The sequence below is a fragment of the Myripristis murdjan genome, chromosome 12, assembly GCF_902150065.1.
Source record: "Myripristis murdjan chromosome 12, fMyrMur1.1, whole genome shotgun sequence".
Lineage (NCBI taxonomy): Eukaryota > Metazoa > Chordata > Actinopteri > Holocentriformes > Holocentridae > Myripristis > Myripristis murdjan.
Window position 1 is genome coordinate 27,221,000 of NC_043991.1, and position 20,038 is coordinate 27,241,037.

The 20,038-nt window shown below is 42.5% G+C and overlaps 1 protein-coding gene across 1 annotated transcript; it reads left to right on the forward strand.

Annotated features, from left to right (window-relative positions):
* Positions 1-1,138: 1,138 nt before the first annotated feature.
* enc1 (ectodermal-neural cortex 1) lies at positions 1,139-13,157 on the forward strand. Its single transcript, XM_030065747.1, has 3 exons — positions 1,139-1,444; positions 5,756-7,569; positions 11,112-13,157. The coding sequence occupies exon 2, from the start codon at positions 5,762-5,764 to the stop codon at positions 7,535-7,537; it is 1,776 nt and encodes a 591-aa protein (XP_029921607.1). The 5' UTR covers positions 1,139-1,444; positions 5,756-5,761; the 3' UTR covers positions 7,538-7,569; positions 11,112-13,157.
* Positions 13,158-20,038: the final 6,881 nt, after the last annotated feature.

Below are 20,038 nucleotides of genomic sequence, written 5' to 3' on the forward strand. Positions count from 1 at the left end.
AGTTTGTCCACTAGGTGGCTCTGATGTCATGCAGTAGGACCAATTTGCTGTTGTCGTGACGGAAGGATGCAACTAAATCCTGTGTACTTATTAACTGACTGCAAATAAATGAAACAACTGGGAACAATAGTGGCTGCCTGTTTTATGTTGTTTAACAGAGGGCACACAAACCATTTGTTGAAACATTTTTTTTTTTTAATTTGAGTGGAATAAATAATGTGTTTCTAGTGAGCTTTAGCACCCACACACGATTTTACAGTGACTTGACGGCCACAAAACTAATTATGGGAATCAGATTTAAATGTCAACAACAAACAAGCAAACTACACTGGCACTGCTGTCTTCATGAAGAGCAGCTGAGAAGAAAATAAAATGCATTCTTGCACGTAACAGTAATGCAGTCACCCCAATAAGAGCAAGGCTATACTTAAGCATTAATAACATTACAGCCAGCCTGTCCCGGACACGCTCAGCAACAGCCTGATATAACAAGACAGCGTTGCACTGCCATCACTGAACTACTGCAACAGAACCAGTGTACTAGCCTACTACAGAACCTGCAGTGTGTCTGTGCTGCTCAGCAGTGAGTTTACAGCAGCCTAACCCCATTACACTTTGTGCTTTTTTCTGTCATCTGTGGCATTACACTTTACTTCGCTGTATTCCATTAAATCATAATGAGAGAAATAATTAGAGGGGGGAGGAAGAAGAGGATAGAGTTTGCTCCTTTTATGTCCTCAGGCATGTTGTTCCAAATTTTAGGGGCTGGTTGCTGGTTGCAAATGATGCTTGCACATGCTGGATCATGTTCACTATAGGTTACACTTTGGAGCAGTTTATGAAAATGAGGCTTATTTTCTGTCCTGTTTCTGTGACGAGCTTTCCTCTGCACATGTTCTATCTTGGCAATTTGAGGAATAGTGCAAATTAGTAATCGGTCAAGTGAGGCGGCTTCGTGGTCTCACACATGACTGTTTGTCAGTCTTTGACATGCACAAGTCTGGGACCCCTTGCATTTTATGCTGCCTCCGTATCACTTTGCATACCCCTCCCACTTCATCCCCTATGCGCGGCGACGGTCCTCCTCCTTCCCTCAGTAAACACACCCATTGATTTTTCAGGCAGGGAGGACGGGGAGCGCTGGAAGGGGGTCGTCAGAGAGGAGCAGCTCCGCTTTAGGCACATTCCCCAGTATCTCGTTTCTCAAGTGAAGCGCGTCTATCTGCGCGGAGCCGTGAATTATAACACTCTGCATTTGTAGAAAAGCCAGCGTAGGTCGCTACCCGGGGAGAGGAGCACCGTCCTGACCGACTATCCTGTAGCATTTCGGAAATAAGCGAGGAGTTACTCTCCCAGGCGCCAGGCTTGCATCGTGGCTCTTTCAGAAGTGGCATGTTCGAGGGATAAAGCGGGCAGAATTGAACTCCTGCTTTCCCCCAAAGAGGTATGACACGTGCATTCAACATTAATATTAGGTTGTTATCACCGTGTAGCACCACTTAACAGTCTTTTGTATCCTTTTATGATTATACAGCTGGTCTTGTTGTTACAGTAAACTCCCAGATCGCCTATTCACAGATGTTGTGGCTCCTTTTGAAAACACATGCAGGCTAGTAAGACAGAGTACTGATGATCGCCGTTTAGCCTGACCCTTTAGATGAGGCATGCAACAGATCCCTCCTTGTCCTATCTTTATGCACGTTGCCTTTGCTGCAGCCAGTGCAGCCCAAATGAAGCAGGTTTAAATGGATTAAAGGGGGGGCATCAGGTGTGACAAGCCCTCCTCGCTGATGTCTCAGTAATGCTGCTCATTTGATTATAAAGGACAAATCTTCAGCACCATGTACTTTGGCTTGAAGCTGCTACATTACAAATAATTTGAAGACACTTTCAGACATGTAGATTAAAGGTGATGAGACTGGCCATGCATGTTGATGGTCAGATTTCAGGAGCAGGTGTATATGCCTGGCACATATAGCACGGTGTTTACTTTTGAAAGGCTCTCCCTCCCATCTCTCTTCCTGTACATGGTCAACTGTGAACACCCGGCAGTGATTTGAAACAGATTCCAGCCAGCAGTCCCCAGACACAGTCCAGAGACTGTGTGTACCTCTTTGTGTGTGTTTTATGACTGTGGCATGTAGCCGATGTGTTTGCGCCTGTGTATCTGTTTTCTGGAAGTGGATTACAGTGACAATTTTCATACCCCACAAACTCCCAACCCACCCACTCCAAAACTGTAGGCATCTGCATCTTGTTCTCACGGCACTGTGCTGGGATTGTACTGATATTTAGGACTGTAGCGGACAGTATTCAAGTTCACTTGCTATGATGAATATGAGACTGTTGCTCATAATAACACTGACTGCTTTAGATTCTGCTACTACTACAATAAGAGACTCTTTGTATTTACCATGAACATGCATTTTTATGTTATATTTTCCCTTAGGATATATGCCTTTTCAAAATTAAGATCTGCAGAGTAAAGTCATATTTGCCGTACCTAAAAGCAATACTATTACTACTGCTACTGCTGTTAATGACAAACATGATAATAATAATGATAATAATATATTTGGTGTAGTGCTTTACCCAGTGTAAGTGTACAAAATGTATTTTAATAAATTGTTGTCAGTAAGAGTACATCGTGATACTATATTCATGACGGTATATTATGCATAAAAAATAACACTATAAACTGAAAAATTCCTTTCAATATCTGACCAAACAGTGCCCAGTATACACACCCCATCAAACTGAAGGCAAAAGAATAATGGATACATTATCATCATCAAGGCTCAGCAAAATGCGGAAACTTTATTTGAACCCCAAAACACAAATTAACCATATTTTACATAATCTGAGCAACAACTTATTATCGGTTAAATGCATGTTTGTCAAAATAAGATTTTTGTTTTCTTAATACTAATTCTGTTTCTTCATGACGGTTATCTAAACTTTAAGGGTGAATTGAAAACACTTCGTTATGTCTGATAGGCTTTTGAACAGGGAAAATGTTATATGCAGATTTAACTCTACACACAGACAGTAGAAAGATTATTAATTTAAGCAGAGCGAAGCCAAATATCATTTGCATCCTAAAATAAATCCTAAAATTACCTGGCAGACAGTGTGAAGTAACTAAAATCATTCTTCTAATCCAGACCAGAATGAGAAATTACGCGTTTTCTTTGCTTTTAGCCACTAAGTTACCAAGTTTCCAATATCATAACATCTTAAAGTTTTAACTTCTTAAAACTGGTCCAAATACAGTCTCAGATATATTATTCTTATGAGTTAAGGGAGTTGAAATTTCAAGGCAACATGTGACATTGCCCTTTACTGGCAAATACAGCGGTGCATCATCAGCGTATGTGACTATGTCAGACCATAAAGATAGTGCTTCGCAATGTGCTGTCTCCCTCTCCAAGCCGTCTCCCTCTCCAAGCCATTATCACTTTCGTGGTTTAGACGTCAGCGGTGTAGGCACAGGCTGGAAAGTATGGCAAGTGCTTGAAGTATGTTATGCTCACACACGACAGCAGTTTATGTTGTTTCCAGGACTAGGGACACACGATATTGGATTTTGTTTCCAACTCTTTCGGCAGATTGCCCATGTCAATATGATATATGCACATATTGTTTCCCTCCTAATTGCAGAGAACACCAAGTCTCCCCTGTAATGAAATTAACATATTATTGTGCCTACTTTTGATGGCCCACTGGCAGTTGGAGACATAAAATATAATGCTTTTCAAAATGCACACACTCACTGTAAAAAATATTGACATGTGACATAAAATTAAGAAGACCAAAGTTGACTGCAGTAGTTAGATCTAGACCTGAATGATCAGGGTTATGAGTGAGCAATTAATGTTCTTGAGCAAAAGTTATGAGATGTTGCTGACTCCCCCAGGCCCACTGAGGAGTTTTAAGGCTCCAGTGAACTAACATTTGATCTTGCAATAAATCTACCAGGACCCTAGTTTGATAATGTAATCCTTCCCTTTGAAGATGTCTTGGCATCACTGATGCATTTAATTTCCATACAGTGTGTGATGCTATGGATATTGGACGACACGCTTGTATTGTGCAGTGACAAAAATGAAAAATAGGGAAAATATGAATTTAGGTAGTGAGAGCTGTCCCCTCTAAAAAGGCTATGTTGAAATCATTGATACACTAAAGATGAGGGTAAAGAGAACTCTTATCATTATTAACTGAATGGAGAGACCAATAAAAACTCTGGAATTTGAGTATAGGCGTGAGGTAGGGACTTGAAATTTCTGTTAAATTGGTTGAGGAAAATGACATGCTCCAGATATAGGTCAGGGAGGGACTAACATTTCTGGAAATAGAGTACAACAGCCACCTGACAAGCATCTCAAGAAACTGGGTGAAGGAATGCAGGAGCTCTGAGCAAGGGGCAAAGAAATTATCTCAAGAAAAGAAAGAATGCCATGAAGAATGAGGTGCACTCTGTTCATTTCTTAGTGGTTTAAATGGTCCCGGTCTCTTTTTTCTCTCATTTCTTGGAGAGTACTCTAGAGGGAATAGTAAGTTGTGTTATCTGTAAAGGAGTGGAATCAGTTCCTCTCAGAGTTAGAAGTGGAAAAGCCTCCTGTTATCTGTGAAAAGACAATTGTTAATCTTTCTGACCTTCACAACTCCGTTGTCTTGGAGCTGTTTTGCAACTTTGAATCCCTGTTTCTCTCTGTTAATATCTCTACCTCTTGGGAAGGAGCCAGTGCCCTCTGCAAGCACACACAAATCATTTATCATATGACGTATATGAATATCTTGGTGGAGAGCTGCAGACATGTCAGGGAGACATGCAAAGGAAGGAGGACAAGGCTTATCAGTGAAAAAGGACTTGAAGGATGGGCAGTGATAATAGAGGGAAAGGTCCGGAGGAGAAGGGATCTTCAGTGAATGGAGAAGGGGGTTGTCTCAAGATGGGAGATACATTCTTTTAATACTCTAATCTCTCTGCTTAAGTTCCCTCTTGACAGGACCAAGCTCTCATCATGTCATCCTTGAAAGCTTCCATGGTCTTTGTGAAAAACTCATTAATATGATGCAAGCCTTTCAGCTCTTCACACTGTTTTAAAGAGAATTTCAACTTGTTTTTCAGCTGATATAGCTGGACTAAGATGTGAATGAGAAAGATGACTGTTTTTTTTTTTTTTTTGTCTAGAGGTAACTGCAGAGTCAGATATCCCATTATTGATTGAAAAAATTGTCATAGTTGAAACAAAAGTTTACCTTGAACATATGCCACTGAAATTCAGGGTTATGTTATTGAGCCTTATAAAATGTTATGAATACAAAAGATAAATGTCTATGCATCATGTAAAAAAACAACTAAAAATTAAAAATACATAAAACATGTAAATGTTAATGAGCCTTCGTAAGTGAGCTTTCTCTAGAGAAAATGCAAAACAACTTCCCTGCCAGAAATCCTTGATGAGGGGAAGATAGTATTTGTTCTTAATTTCTCACCAGGAAAGTTTCCTCAACAATTTGTAGATAATCTCGAAAGTTCTACTTACTTCTAGTAAGCAGTAGAAGATTACAAAACATTTCACATGATAAATCCTATCAAAATTTTCTTTGAAAGCTGTAAAATTTCTCAGGAGCTTCCTTTACTGCTCAGAAAAAAACATTCTGGAAATCTGTGAAATGGAGATTATAGTCAATATACATTTTTAACCATGACATGTTGTTAAAAGACATTTTTTATCTTTTTTTTCAGGATTCAATGAAAATGTCCGTGTGCGTCCATGAGAATCGAAAGTCACGTGCCAGCACTGGCTCTATGAATATCTACCTTTTCCACAAGTCCTCTTATGCTGACAGTGTCCTCATGCACCTCAATTCATTGCGGCAACAAAGGCTTTTCACAGATGTCCTGCTTCATGCCGGGAGCCGTTCATTCCCATGCCATCGTGCTGTGTTGGCTGCCTGCAGCCGCTACTTTGAGGCCATGTTCAGCGGTGGGCTCAGGGAGAGCCAAGCCAGTGAGGTAGACTTTCGTGATTCCATCCATCCAGAAGTTTTAGAGTTACTGCTGGATTACGCATACTCCTCACGTGTAGTCATCAATGAGGAGAATGCAGAGTCACTGCTGGAGGCTGGGGACATGCTGGAGTTCCAGGACATCCGAGATGCCTGCGCTGAATTTCTAGAGAGGAACCTTCACCCATCTAACTGCCTTGGTATGTTGTTGCTGTCTGATGCCCACCAGTGTACCAAGCTATCAGAGCTGTCCTGGAGCATGTGCCTCAGCAATTTTCCTGCTATTTGCAAGACAGAGGACTTCCTCCAGCTGCCCAAAGACATGGTGGTGCAGCTTCTGTCACATGAGGAGCTGGAGACAGAAGATGAGAGACTGGTTTATGAAGCTGCCCTCAACTGGGTCAACTATGACCTGGAAAGGAGGCACTGCCATCTGCCAGAACTCCTGAGAACAGTCCGTCTGGCCCTGCTACCGGCCATCTTCCTCATGGAGAATGTCTCCACAGAAGAGCTGATCAACGCCCAGGCCAAGAGCAAGGAGCTGGTGGATGAAGCCATTCGCTGCAAGCTGAAGATCTTGCAGAATGATGGTGTGGTTAATAGCCCCTGTGCTCGGCCAAGAAAAACCAGCCATGCCCTCTTTCTTCTGGGAGGGCAGACCTTCATGTGTGACAAGCTGTACCTGGTGGACCAGAAGGCCAAAGAGATCATCCCCAAGGCTGACATCCCCAGCCCCAGGAAGGAGTTCAGTGCCTGTGCCATTGGCTGCAAGGTCTACATCACAGGAGGGAGAGGCTCAGAGAATGGTGTGTCCAAAGATGTATGGGTTTATGACACCATCCATGAGGAGTGGTCCAAGGCAGCACCCATGCTCATTGCCAGGTTTGGTCATGGCTCCGCTGAGTTGAAACACTGCCTCTACGTGGTAGGAGGTCACACAGCAGCGACTGGCTGCCTCCCAGCTTCACCGTCTGTGTCGCTCAAACAGGTGGAACAGTTTGATCCAGTAGCCAACAAGTGGACCATGGTGGCTCCTCTGAGAGAGGGTGTGAGCAATGCAGCGGTGGTCAGTGTCAAGCTCAAGCTCTTTGCGTTTGGAGGAACCAGTGTAACCCATGACAAGCTACCCAAGGTGCAGTGCTACGATCCACAGGAAAACCGATGGACTGTGCCCGCATCTTGCCCACAGCCCTGGCGCTACACAGCTGCTGCAGTGCTGGGAAACCAGATCTTTGTTATGGGCGGAGATACAGAGTTCTCAGCATGTTCGGCTTATAAGTTTAGCAGTGAGAGCTACCAGTGGACTAAAGTGGGTGATGTTACTGCCAAGCGTATGAGCTGCCAGGCTGTGGCATCGGGGAACAAACTGTATGTGGTGGGTGGTTACTTTGGCACGCAACGGTGTAAGACCCTGGACTGCTATGACCCCACGCTGGATGCTTGGAACAGCATCACCACTGTGCCATACTCCCTCATTCCCACCGCTTTCGTCAGCACCTGGAAACATCTCCCTGCCTGACTCCATATCCTCTACTCACCCCCTTCCATGAGGTAAGGCGAATGTGCGCTGCTACCCACTTATGTCTGTTTATCTGTCTCATGGGATAAAAAGAATGCATAATAAATGTGAATTTTACAGTTAGACATAACCAACAGTATACTTTTTTGCAATAATATTCACTTTTCAGCGGACTTATTGGTCCTCAGTGAGAGGGAACCAATGCTTGTGAAACGCAATTTTACTATAATATTGAAATGTAGCACAAAAAAAAAAAAAAAAAAAAAAAAAATCCTATATTTGGTCTGCGCCTCCATTACACTGTTCACTAAGACAAAGATCCTTATCAATGGATGGTTCCTATCAATCCATCTATCTATTAGGGGAGGAACAATATGTTGATAATGCAGTATATAGCGATACTTCCTCCTGTGATATCTTATCAATACACTTGTGCCAAATATTGATATTTGAGTTTTCAAATATCACGCACAGATGCACATTTGAGTGACTATGAGTCATCTCTGTTCCCTGACTTCATGTGTTTTAACTGGAAGTGCTCTGTCATGTACATGCAGCTTTTTCCAGGATATTTTTTTCTTATCTTATCTATTTTTTCTTATCATATCTGATTATGTTACAATATGGCAGAATCGCCTGTATTATGATACCACTGTTAATGTGGGGAAAATATTATCAGTAACATCAGTATCGTATTGCACGTTGATTCCCAGTGATTCCCACCCCTACTGTCTATCTATCTGTCTTAGTTACTTACTAATTGTGCATTTATATGTGTTTTAGTTGGCTGTCTGCATGTTTCAGAGTGACATATATATATTTTTAGGGTAGCAGAATGTGTTATGTCTGGCTGATACTGACAAGATGGCAAGAGAAGAGAGAGATCCAGGGGGGTGGAGTGGAGGGGTGTGTGTGTGGGGGGGAGGGGGGCGGTGTACTGGAAGGGGAGCTGATAGGGGATCGTGTGTGTATGTGTGCGTTGGTTAAGTGAGTTATGAGGCTGTGGAGTTGGGCCGAGGGACAGAGAGGGTAATTGAAAGAGAATAGAATACTTTTATTGTTCCTGTGGGGGAAATCTTTCTACGAGGGAAAAAGGGCTGACCAATTAGACAAGCCACATGCCAGCAGGCCACAGCATCCTACTGAGGCTAATCCACTCTCAGTCGCCTCCCTTTGACGAGGCTATGGTTTTTGCGCTGGGTGAGAGGGAGGCAGCTGGCAGCTCAGGCAGTGTGGGAGACCATTGATCATCAGTTACAATCTAGGGTGACTGAGAAGAGCTGACAGCAGGAGAAGTAACGAGGGAGAGTTGTAGGGCACGCACACGCACACATAAACACACACATTATCCTTGCACATCATCCTTGATACTAGTGGTGCTGGCACTGGAAGTGAAAATTTACCATTGAACTGTGCCGTCTCCCCCGCCTCCATCCACGTCTCCTTGGCCTCGTTCTAACCCTGCTCTCGTTCTCTGACGATAAACAGGCCAGACGTATGTGGAGCATGGCTAGTCACTTGGCAAACCTGATCATTCTGCACACTGCAGGCTGCAGGGTCACCATCCTACTCTCTTGGAGACGCACATCACAGCACAAACACACGCTGACCCCCAAACCCACGCTCCCACACAAACACACGCACCACGGCGCTTTCCCTCGGCTGTGTTTGTTGCAGTCGCTGCCTGCCCTTAGCTCTTCCGAGAGAAAGGAAGAGACTGTCCAGCTGCCCGGCGCTGTACAGTCTCCCATTTGATAATGTCAGGGAGCAGCTCAGAGCAGCTTCTCTGCTGCGATCCTCTGATGCTCCTCCACTCTGCAGGATGAAATATTTTTTTGACTTATAATTCCTTTTCTCTCCAGTGACTCAGCTCTGAAAAGGAGAGACGAGAGTGCGGCTTTAACTATCTCTAAGCCATGGCAACACAGTGTTCAGTGAAGTCTATAATCCTGCCACTAATTTAATACAGAATTTGTTTTCTCGGTGCCGGCCTGTCTTGGCAACTGACAGTCCATTGAACACAGTGAAAAGACAAAATGTGCAGGCGAGGAAAGGAAGGAAGACTTGCTGTTTAGGCATGAAAGGGGAAGCAAGTATGTTTTACCCAACAGGACGAGACAGTGTTTTGGAAAAACAGCAAGTTCTCCTCCATTTTCACACCTTTGTGTGTTTCTCACTTTTTCTCAGGGGAGCGATTGTGACTAGTCTAAAAATCCTCCTTTTTATGCCACATCATTTCTGGTAAATACAACATAACAAGGGGGAACATTATTTTAATGTACGCACTTTATTTAGTCACTGACTCAGTCGCTGTTTGACAGCCTCTGCAAACATATCAGACCAGAGTAACTTGATCAACTTCATCTGGCTGGAAATTCACACCTGGTTGAACAACCTGGGTTGGCCTTTTGCAAATTTGTTGCACGACCTTTGGCCCAATAGTTGCCATAGTTGTACCTAAAGGGCTGATGCAAATATTTCATTCATGCACCAGCAATGTGGCCTGTTTAGTGAAATGGCATTCAAAAAATGTCCATGTGATATGTGTGCAATATAGAAAATTTTTTATCTCTTTTTACAGCGTGTTGAGGAAAATCATTTTTGCTTTGATGCACAGTAAAACAGAGTAAGAATAAAAAAAGGGGAAGAGAGGCGTTAGTCCACTCTAGTGTTCAGACTGCTTCCAACTGGGCTTTAATCGATACTACATACTAACCATGTAACTGTATTTAATAATTCTCTAGCTGACAGTAATGCTAAAATGCAATCCAAGGCATAGTTAGTTTTCTGGGTTTTTATTGATTCATGCGAGATGCTCATTATAAAGTCAAAGCTTTATGAGTAACAAGACATTTCTCTTCAAGCCAGAATGCTAATGGGTCATTTTAGTGGCTGAGTTTACCGCGAGCTGGAAAGCCGTCTTCGGGGGTTAGTTATTCACCCATTGTGTGTGTTTCCTTGAGCCACAACAGCCAGTGGAAGACCCACCTCCCCCACTGGGCCACGTAGGGACAAGGCGAGATGGATGAGGGTGTGTCCAAAATGGATATTAGATTCACATTACACACAGACTGCTGCCAGGCCTGTAAACATCTGTGGGGTAAATATAAGTGTAGATTAAGAAGAGGCTGTAAAAATGGAAAGGCCAAAAGGACATCCCTCGCAGGAGTCAAACGCAGCTAAATGTGAAAAATGTGGCAGGCTGAGAGAACGAGAGAAAGCTGTTAAAAGGGCAAACTGTCTTGAACAAGCGGAGTAAGTGGATAACGTTTACAAAATCCATTAGTGTAATGGGTGATCCGCAGGAACAGGTGGAAAGACCATGGTGCTGTCTGTGTTTGCGAAGGAAAGGAAAACAAAGGGGACAGTAAATTGGTGAAAACTGAGTTTTATGCCTTGACTTTTTATTCTCTAGACGCATTTCATCCTCAGCGTTATGTTGCTTTTACCCTGGTAATAATTGAAAAAAGAGGTCAGGAAAAGGTCACCCCTAAATTGTTCAACGTTGTTTGCTTTCAGGCTCCAAGTGCGTCCTATTAGCCTGTCTAATAAGCTGCTCTTTTCTCTTCCTCAGATTTCCCTGTTTTGCATCATCCACTGGATTCCAACTGTGAAGAAGCGCACATTTTCCTCCTCAAAAAGAGAAGCGGAACAATGATGTACATACACCTGCGTTCATTTTGATGTCTCGAACACACACACACACATTTGAAACGTGCAGCTGTCTTGTGCTTGAAAGGACATCTTCACCGGTATGATGTCATCTCTCATCTCTGATAAGGAAGCTGGGACATACCTCGTGCGGACAAACCAGACAAACTGTTGCTTGTTGTATGAGGTTAAAAAAAAAAAAAAAAAAAAAAAAAACCCTCTTCAGCCTAGTGTAGAGCTGGCATACCAAGCTTGTGCTTCTGACACGGCCGTGTAAGTATGGCAAACACATCATCCGCCCAGCCTGCATCTCCCCCACTTAATCACGACATGATTATGAGCTTCTGCGTCGATGTTTTTCACTAAGATATAAAAAGAAGAAAAAAAAGAACTTCTTTACAGAGACTGTAATGTATAGCATGAAGGATGTACAGTTTAGATTGAGGGAGGGAGAGTGCAATGATCAGCGTGCTAAAGGACAAGAGAGCAACTCAAGTCGTCCGAATCCAGCTGATCCATCAGTGGCACAAAGAAGGAGCAAATCTCCCCTCTCTATCCTCGACTAAGCTCCTCTGTTTAACCGCGCCACCCCCTATCTTTTTTTTTTTTTTTTTTTTTTTTTTTATTCAGGAGGGATTCTTTTGCTCTACCTAAATCAAGGAGATTGATGGACATGCTCCTGATATTTCTGACGCGGCAGCCCGTCTCGTCTTATGAAGGCTTTGGCAGTTTGCTGTCACTACAAGCCATGAGGTGTCGATGACCGGTGCCAGCTGAAGTTGAGGAGGATGCACATCGGTGTGCGACTAGGGTTAGAGCTGCTTTCAGGGTCATAACCTCGCATGTCTGCTGGTTTTGCAGCGACACATTAACGCCTGTCGAGTGCCAGTTACCTTATCCGCCGCACGTGTGGGCTCACTCTTTGGATTCAGCGCTTCAGAAAGGACACTTTTGCAATCCGCTGTACACTAAATGCTGTAAACGACAATGCTGTGCTTCTGTTCTTCTGATAAAAGCAGCAGCTCTCTCGCTGAGTCATAGCCGAACTCTTTCCAGAGCATGTCCACTCATAGTATAATTGGCATGAACCTCTCTGTGGTCATAGAAATCTTGTCACCTTAACCTGAACTGAGAATTAATGAGTTTCTTTTTAAAACTTGCTGCAATGTACTTCCTTAGTCTTAATTTATATGGCAATGGTTACTTTTTTATGTTGATATGTTTAATCCTATTTATTGTTTCTCTGCCTGCATTCATATAAGTGAATGTCTTGTTTTGGGATATGTCATGCATGGCCAGGTGTTGTGTTTTATTTGATCTCAGCTGGGTTGCATTTTGCACAGATCAGTCTTTCCCAAGAGGAACTTGTTCTTTTTTTAAAGGGACAGAGATACATCGAACCCTCCGGCCTTGTTGCATGTGAGGTTTTTTTTAAGGTTACGTCAGAGTGTGGATGGATTAGGAAGAATGGTTCAGATTACCCATGGTGCAAGCAGTTAGGCCAGAGGGTCGCTGCCCAAATAAGAAGACTGAATGGGGTAAAGAAATGAGCACTTCACCTGACAGGTTCTCGTTAAACTCCAGTCCGGGTCCAAAACTGCCTTAAATCAGCCCCCTCAGGCCCAGCCCAAACTATCAGCCGCCAACAGCAACAAGATCCCATTAATAAACAAGATGGCTAAGGCGTGTCGCCCTGACTGAGTAACCATTAAAGTACACAGAGTAACCCTGTCGTGGTCAAGAATGTGACCGTCTGTGCAGCTGTTCTTGGGACAGCTGGACCACTATGTCACATGTGCTTATTTGGCCCCTTAGGATGTCACCCTGCACCCTGCACCCGCCCCCCCCTCCCCGAGTGTCAGCCCTTTCACCATTTGGTTGGGAAAGACGGTTAGTAGAAACCTGAAGGCTGTGCACTGATAAGGGCAGACACCGCAGTGCTTTTCACCACAGTGTCACTGATGCACAAGAACAGAGAGAGAGAATAAAAAACACTGCAAGTTCCTAAAGACCAAAAAAGAGAGAATGTCTTGAATACTTGCATTTTAAATGATTGGTACCTCTCATCAGTGTTTTTGTCTGTATGTCTGTCTAGATGGCCAGAACATCGACATTTTACAGTTGAACGTTAATTGAATGAGTGAGTTTCGATGAAATACGAACATATATTTTAACATTTCCTTACTTATGAATATATGAATTAAATTCAGCGGTCCTCTGAGATAAATTAGGGCCAAACCCACAAGATTTTTGCTCAATTCTTAAAACCGTCCAAAGTTTATACTTACAAAGACACAGAACAATTTTTGATCTGAGACCTTTTTGGTTCCATCATGTCGACATCAAACCACTGCTCACACGAAACTGCACCTCTGGCCCCAACCAATCAGATAGGAGGGTTTCTTCCTCATCGAACTGGCTGTTGCCCTGGCAACAGCCAGTAATGAATGCCCCCTCAATTTGCACCTAATTGCTGAGTGGCATTTCCCGTTGCTACTCATGCCCTCTTCCTGTCCTTGTTTTACTCAACCAGCTCACATTCGAGTGTTGTCCAGATCAGATCTGCTTCACACAATGATGTAAATTCTGACAGAAAACACTGTCAATGTGCATTGATCTATTTTATTTTATTTTATTTTTTTTTTGTCATGTAAAAATTTTATTTTATTTCTATTTTTAATGACATTATTTTGTACATGTGATTTTTTTCACAATGTGAAATTCATGGCTAATAAACATAAGAGTTTTTTCCTCTTGACTGTAAAGCAGTGTCTGTTGTCTTTTTTTTTTTTTTTTTTTTTTTCAATTAACTGGTCAGGTTGTTGTTGAGTCAAGTCTTTGGGTTACTTTTACCTAATTAGTGTCATCTACATCTCTAAAGGAAAGTAGGCAGCTCATTTCAACACAGCGTGGGGTCCTCACTCATTACTGCAGGTTTGACATATTTAGGCACTGAATATAGCAACTGAAGTGTCCTGAGGTATTTAAGCCAGTATATCATGCATTCAGCTTTTGTTCTGTGGAGGAGGGAGTGAAATCATCTTATCTATGCCTCTGGCTTTCTGCACAAGAACAGGCAAAAAAAAAAAAAAAAAAACAGCTAGATACTTTCCCTTTCTCTGTCAAGTCACCTTGGCAACCACAACCTTTATCTGCAAACCGTGGAGGCTGAAGGAGAACATGAAATCTTAAAAAGCACCCCCTTTCTATTCTCCTCCTCTCTCCCGCCCCTCACACACTTTTCATCAGTGAAATGCACTGCAGAGCTGCTTGCCAATTGTGGACTCCCCTGTTTTTGACGTTCCTCGGTTTCTAACAAGTCTTAACATCCCATTAGTGAGTGACTGCAGAGCTCACTGCCACTCGCTGCATTCCTCCAGCGCTGAGGAGTCCAGCTCTGTTCATTGTTTACATTCCTCCCCCTGAAACAACTCCTGATCGGTGACAGGAGGTTGAGAAACACCAGTTTAACTGGCTCCTGACCCTCAAGCTACACAAACAAAATACACCCATACACTGGGGGAGGGGGAGGATCATGAAATAAACAAGCACTCTATGTACTGTAGTTTAGAAATGCATGTCATAAACTGATTAAACCCTTATCTACACTGTTCTCAGCCACACAATTGTTTTTTTGTTTTTTTCTCATGTGCTCTCCGTGCACAACTGATGAATAACAACAAGTCCAGCGTTTAAGGTGAAATGTGGGTGCTCTGTGTGAGGGGGGCCCCTCAGTGCCCTTAAGTGATCCAACCATGCCTCATTAATCAAGACAGGAAGTTGAATTTCCTGTGCGCCAGGAAATAGGTGTTATTCCCCCCCCAAAAAACATGCTGCCGATGGCTCGACCCTTCAACACAAAGAATCCTTGGGGTGCTATAACCTCATGCTGCATTTGAACTGCGCTCAACAGAGTGCAGTCTTTTGTGCGAGCGGGCTATATGTGCCCACACGATAAAAACAATGTAAGTTCAGTTCAGTCACTGTCGCCTGGCAACATGTATAGCAGCTCTGATTCAGCCACACGACACACACACACACACACACGCACTGTTAGTGTCTTAGGTAGATCATAGGAAGATGCCTTCCAACATGTGTTTTTACACCATGTTAGAAACAGCAAGAATCCAGTCATTCCTAGCTGACGTCTGCACAGGACTAAATCCACTTATTGTGTGATTGCTGTTCTTTTTCCGAGCAACAGCAGTGTCTTGGAATTGGGCCAAGACATTATCGTAAATGCAAAACATGAACAGAGAAATAGTTCAGACCAATAGCCGCTTATTATCAGTATCAGCTCAATGTCATAGTCAAGTTAAGTACCCCTCAAACTATTACATAAAGTATTTTCGGTTAGAAAAAGACAGTGCAGCTTTCAAAAGGGTGATCTGTCTCTGTATCTATCTGAATATCTATCTGTCTGTATGTGTATATAGATAGATACCTGTACGTACACACACACACAGCAAACGGTGTGATCCTGTCGCCGATGATTTGACATGAAAGAGCTTTAGTTTTAGTTGTGCTGGCTCTTACCTCTGTGTTACATCAGCATTCAGAGACACAGCTGAAGGAGCCCAGTCATCTGCAGGCATGGGGACTGAGTCTGGGATGACATGTCAAATGTATGAAAAGCGACATTCCAGCAAAGATCCTCCAATAGCAATGTATTTATTTATTTATTTATTTTTTGGAGCAGACAACTCTAGTGGTAACACTGTGTTCGGGGCCTCTGTTATCTGAACACAACTGCAAACTGAACAAGTAAACATGTACGGTGCATCCCAGCCCACCCCAGCTGTGTGGCAGCTGCTTGTAAAAAACCTGTTGTTGGTGGAGAGGTTTTAATTGGCCTAACATGGTGTGACATGAACAGATAAAGAACTAAATCAGTCGGAGTAGAGACACCTCTGGTCCAGAATTTGTAATAAAGAGGCCGATTAGAAACGGGTGTGGCCGTGTGTCAACAAACATTAGCAGCTGGACTCCAAGTCAGAGGACACCCCACAATGTGCCCTTTGGAGACCTGCAAGAAACTGAAAACTGAAAACCTCTCATCAGATCGGGGGCAACAAGTCTGAGAGAAGAGAAATGACATTAGATCTGTATTCAAGAATGTGTTGTGTTATTCTGATAATGAACTTCTAGTTGAGGTGTTTTGACTGTGATATAAGCCAGAGTTCATTGTAAAGTGTTACCCTTAAAGGACAAGTTCACTACTTTGGAAACTTGGCCTTTTTTTTAGCAGATTATCTGGCATCATCCTCGGATGTAGAGAGCATCATTTCATCAGTCACTTCAGTATTGATCCTGATATCTGCTAGGTGACGAGTGAACTTGTCCTTTAAGCCCTTGTTTCAGCTGATCATTGGCTACTTAATGCCTCAAAACTCTGATATATATTTAAGTGGGATATGGGCTATACAATATGGGAAAAAACAACCTTTTTTCCCATATTGTAGGCCAGTGTCACTTATATTCAGTATTCAATATCTGTTGGTTGTTATATTGTGTGAAATATTCAAACCCAAGACATCATTGTTTTATGGCTGCAGCATTACATCAGATGGATAATATCTAGTTATATTTTGCAACATGTTATGCACATTTCCCTGTAATGTAGCAGGACATATCTGGTATCTTTGGAAACATTGGGATATACACCAGATTTTAAAATAAGGTCATGTGGGTTGGAATAAAGCTCGGCTGTGGGGATGAACCCAGCGATGGGTTAAAGAACCGGCAGTTAAAGAAAGTTTGCTGTCTTTTCCAAAAGCCCTCGAGCTGACCTCTGCTTATCTGGATCACAAGGCAGACTGGGGAGATAACACGCTGAAGAAAAAATAGCCAACATCTGCTGGACTGCTGACGAAACGGCTGGGCGAGGCTCAGATCTTGACCACACAAGATTTCCAAACCCCTCTTATTGGATTCCTTTTTAGCCTGCCGCACAATACGGACAGATGAGAGAGAATATGTCGGAGTGAGATATGTTCATCCAATTTAGCGGGTGGAAGTTGGTCTGGTTGCTCCAGTCCCTGCTGCATTTCCCAATGTTTATATGCTATTTCTTATTTATTCTATACAAGCCGTTTCTTGCTATGACTGACATCTTCATTAGTTCCCTGTTTATCCTGTTCAGCATACCCCATCCCCTGGCATTATCTTGCAATGGCTGAATGAAAATGGATGGGAGGTAATTAAGTCTGAGGAGGTCCAATCGGATACACAATGGCGCCTCTCTTCTTTCTTCTTCTTTCTCCGTCACTCATCTTCACTCATTCCTTTAGTCTTTCTTTCTTGTATAATCCCACTGACCTTGCATATCCTCAAACATTTGTTGCGAGACCCAGGGGAAAGACCCTCCGCTGATTGGGTTGCTTTCCGGTCACAAGCCGAATTACTCCTCCAACATCACCTCGAGTGATTTCCAATCAAACGAGGAAGATTAGTAAAGGGCTGCGATTAACAGAACACAGAGGGGGGGGGGGGGGGGGGGGGGGGGGGGGGGGCAACAAACAATGTGCCTGACCTTGACTGTAAACCTGCAACTTCTTGATGAAGATCTCCACAGACCGCTGAAGCCATGTGAAGCGTATTTAACACACCGCCCGGGATAATACATCACAAAGATCTAACGATTTGTTTGTTTGTGATGTGACGTGAGGGGACGAAGAACCGGGAAGAGAGAAACAAGCAGAGATAAAGTGTGCACTGCAAAAACACAAAATCTTACCAAGATTATTTGTCTTATTTCAAGTCAAAAATGTCTTATTTCTAGTCAAAATTAAATTCTAGTCAATTACACTTAAATTACACTTAAAATGAGACATGATCACCTCAGAAGTAAATTGTTTTTAGACAATTTTCACTTGTTTCAAGCGAAAATTCACTTGAAACAAGTGAAAATTTGCTTGTTTCATTGGCAAAATTTGCCAGTGGAAAAAGTGAAAATTCACTTGAAATAAGTGAAAATTAGCTAGAAACAAGAAACAAATTTTGCCAATGAAACAAGCAAATTTTCACTTGAAACAAGAGACAATTGTCTAAAAACAAGTTACTTCTGAGGTGATCATGTCTTATTTCAAGTCAAAAATGTCTTATTCCTAGTCAAAATATCTCATTACACTTAAAATAAGACATGATCACCTCAGAAGTAAATTGTTTTTAGACAATTGTCTCTTGTTTCAAGTGAAAATTCGCTTGAAACAAGTGAAAATTTGCTTGTTTCATTGGCAAAATTTGCCAGTGGAAAAAGTGAAAATTCACTTGAAATAAGTGAAAATTAGCTAGAAACAAGAAGCAAATTTTGCCAATGAAACAAGCAAATTTTCACTTGTTTCAAGCAAATTTTCATTTGAAACAAGAGACAATTGTCTAAAAACAAGTTACTTCTGAGGTGATCATGTCTTATTTGAAGTGTAATGAGATATTTTGACTAGGAATAAGACATTTTTGACTTGAAATAAGACAAATAATCTTGGTAAGATTTTGAGTTTTTGCAGTGAAAGTGTTTTTTCCTTGTGTCTCTCTTTCTCTCTCTCTCTCTCTTTGGGCTCCTTGCTGCACCAACACACCTGATCCTGCTTGCCATCAGTCTACCTGCCCTTCACCAACCCATCAAGCCTGCAGTATAAGAATCCGGCTCTCATTCTCTGACTTCGCCAGATCATTGCTTCCGCTCCAGTGGTAGTTACAATCCTAGCCAGCAGTGTTTTTGTGCTGTGTACGCTTTCTGAGACTCCATTCGTTGCCACTGTCTAACCCTTGTCCTCCTTGTGCTCCGGGATCATCTCTCCACCCCGCCTGCCCGTCTTCACTCTCTCCAGCGTCTCCCCGGCCCACGCCACACAGCCTGTGTCAGTCTGCTCTGCCAGCTCCTAGCCAGCCGTCCAACTCTCTCTCTCTCTCTCTCTCCTCTGCCTGCAAACTTCCAATGCCTAACCTCCACAATAAACTCCTTAAAACTTCTTTGAGTCAGCTGGTGTCTGCATTTGGGTCCACCAGTAGGCCAGCAAGCCTGACAGGTTGTGGTTATCAGCGTCTGTGTTGAGACACCTTATCTCCGGAAACGGCATCGGGATCCTTCATAATCCCCCCGCATCCAAGGCGCTACATGCCGCTTCAAAGAGCTAGACCGTACGTGAGCTGAAAACAGTTTGTTGCTGTTTAGTACAATGCTTAAGATGACGAAGGAGTCAGAAGCCCCTTACACTGCAAGAACTCAAAATCTTACCAAGATTATTTGTCTTATTTCAAGTCAAAAATGTCTTATTCCTAGTCAAAATATCTCATTACACTTAAACTAAGACATGATCACCTCAGAAGTAACTTGTTTTTAGACAACTGTCTCTTGTTTCAAGTGAAAATTTGCTTGTTTCATTGGCAAAATTTGTTTCTTGTTTCTGGCTAATTTTCACTTATTTCAAGTGAGTTTTCACTTTTTCCACTGGAAAATTTTGCCAATGAAACAAGCAAATTTTCACTTGTTTCAAGTGAATTTTCACTTGAAATAAGCGAAAATTGTCTAAAAACAATTTACTTCTGAGGTGATCATGTCTTATTTTAAGTGTAATGAGATATTTTGACTTGAAATAAGACATTTTTGACTTGAAATAAGACAAATAATCTTGGTAAGATTTTGCGTTTTTGTAGTACAGTTTGATGGTTTTGGATACAGGGCAGGAGAAGAACTTGTGTTTGACCGTGTGGTTAGATGAGCTCCTATATGGCATAATGCATTTCAATGCACGTACATTTTGTGCTTATGTCTATTGTCACTAACCAAATGGTCATCATGAGATCAGAGTTAAGGAACTTAATTATCATGATTATTAGATTCAGTCACCA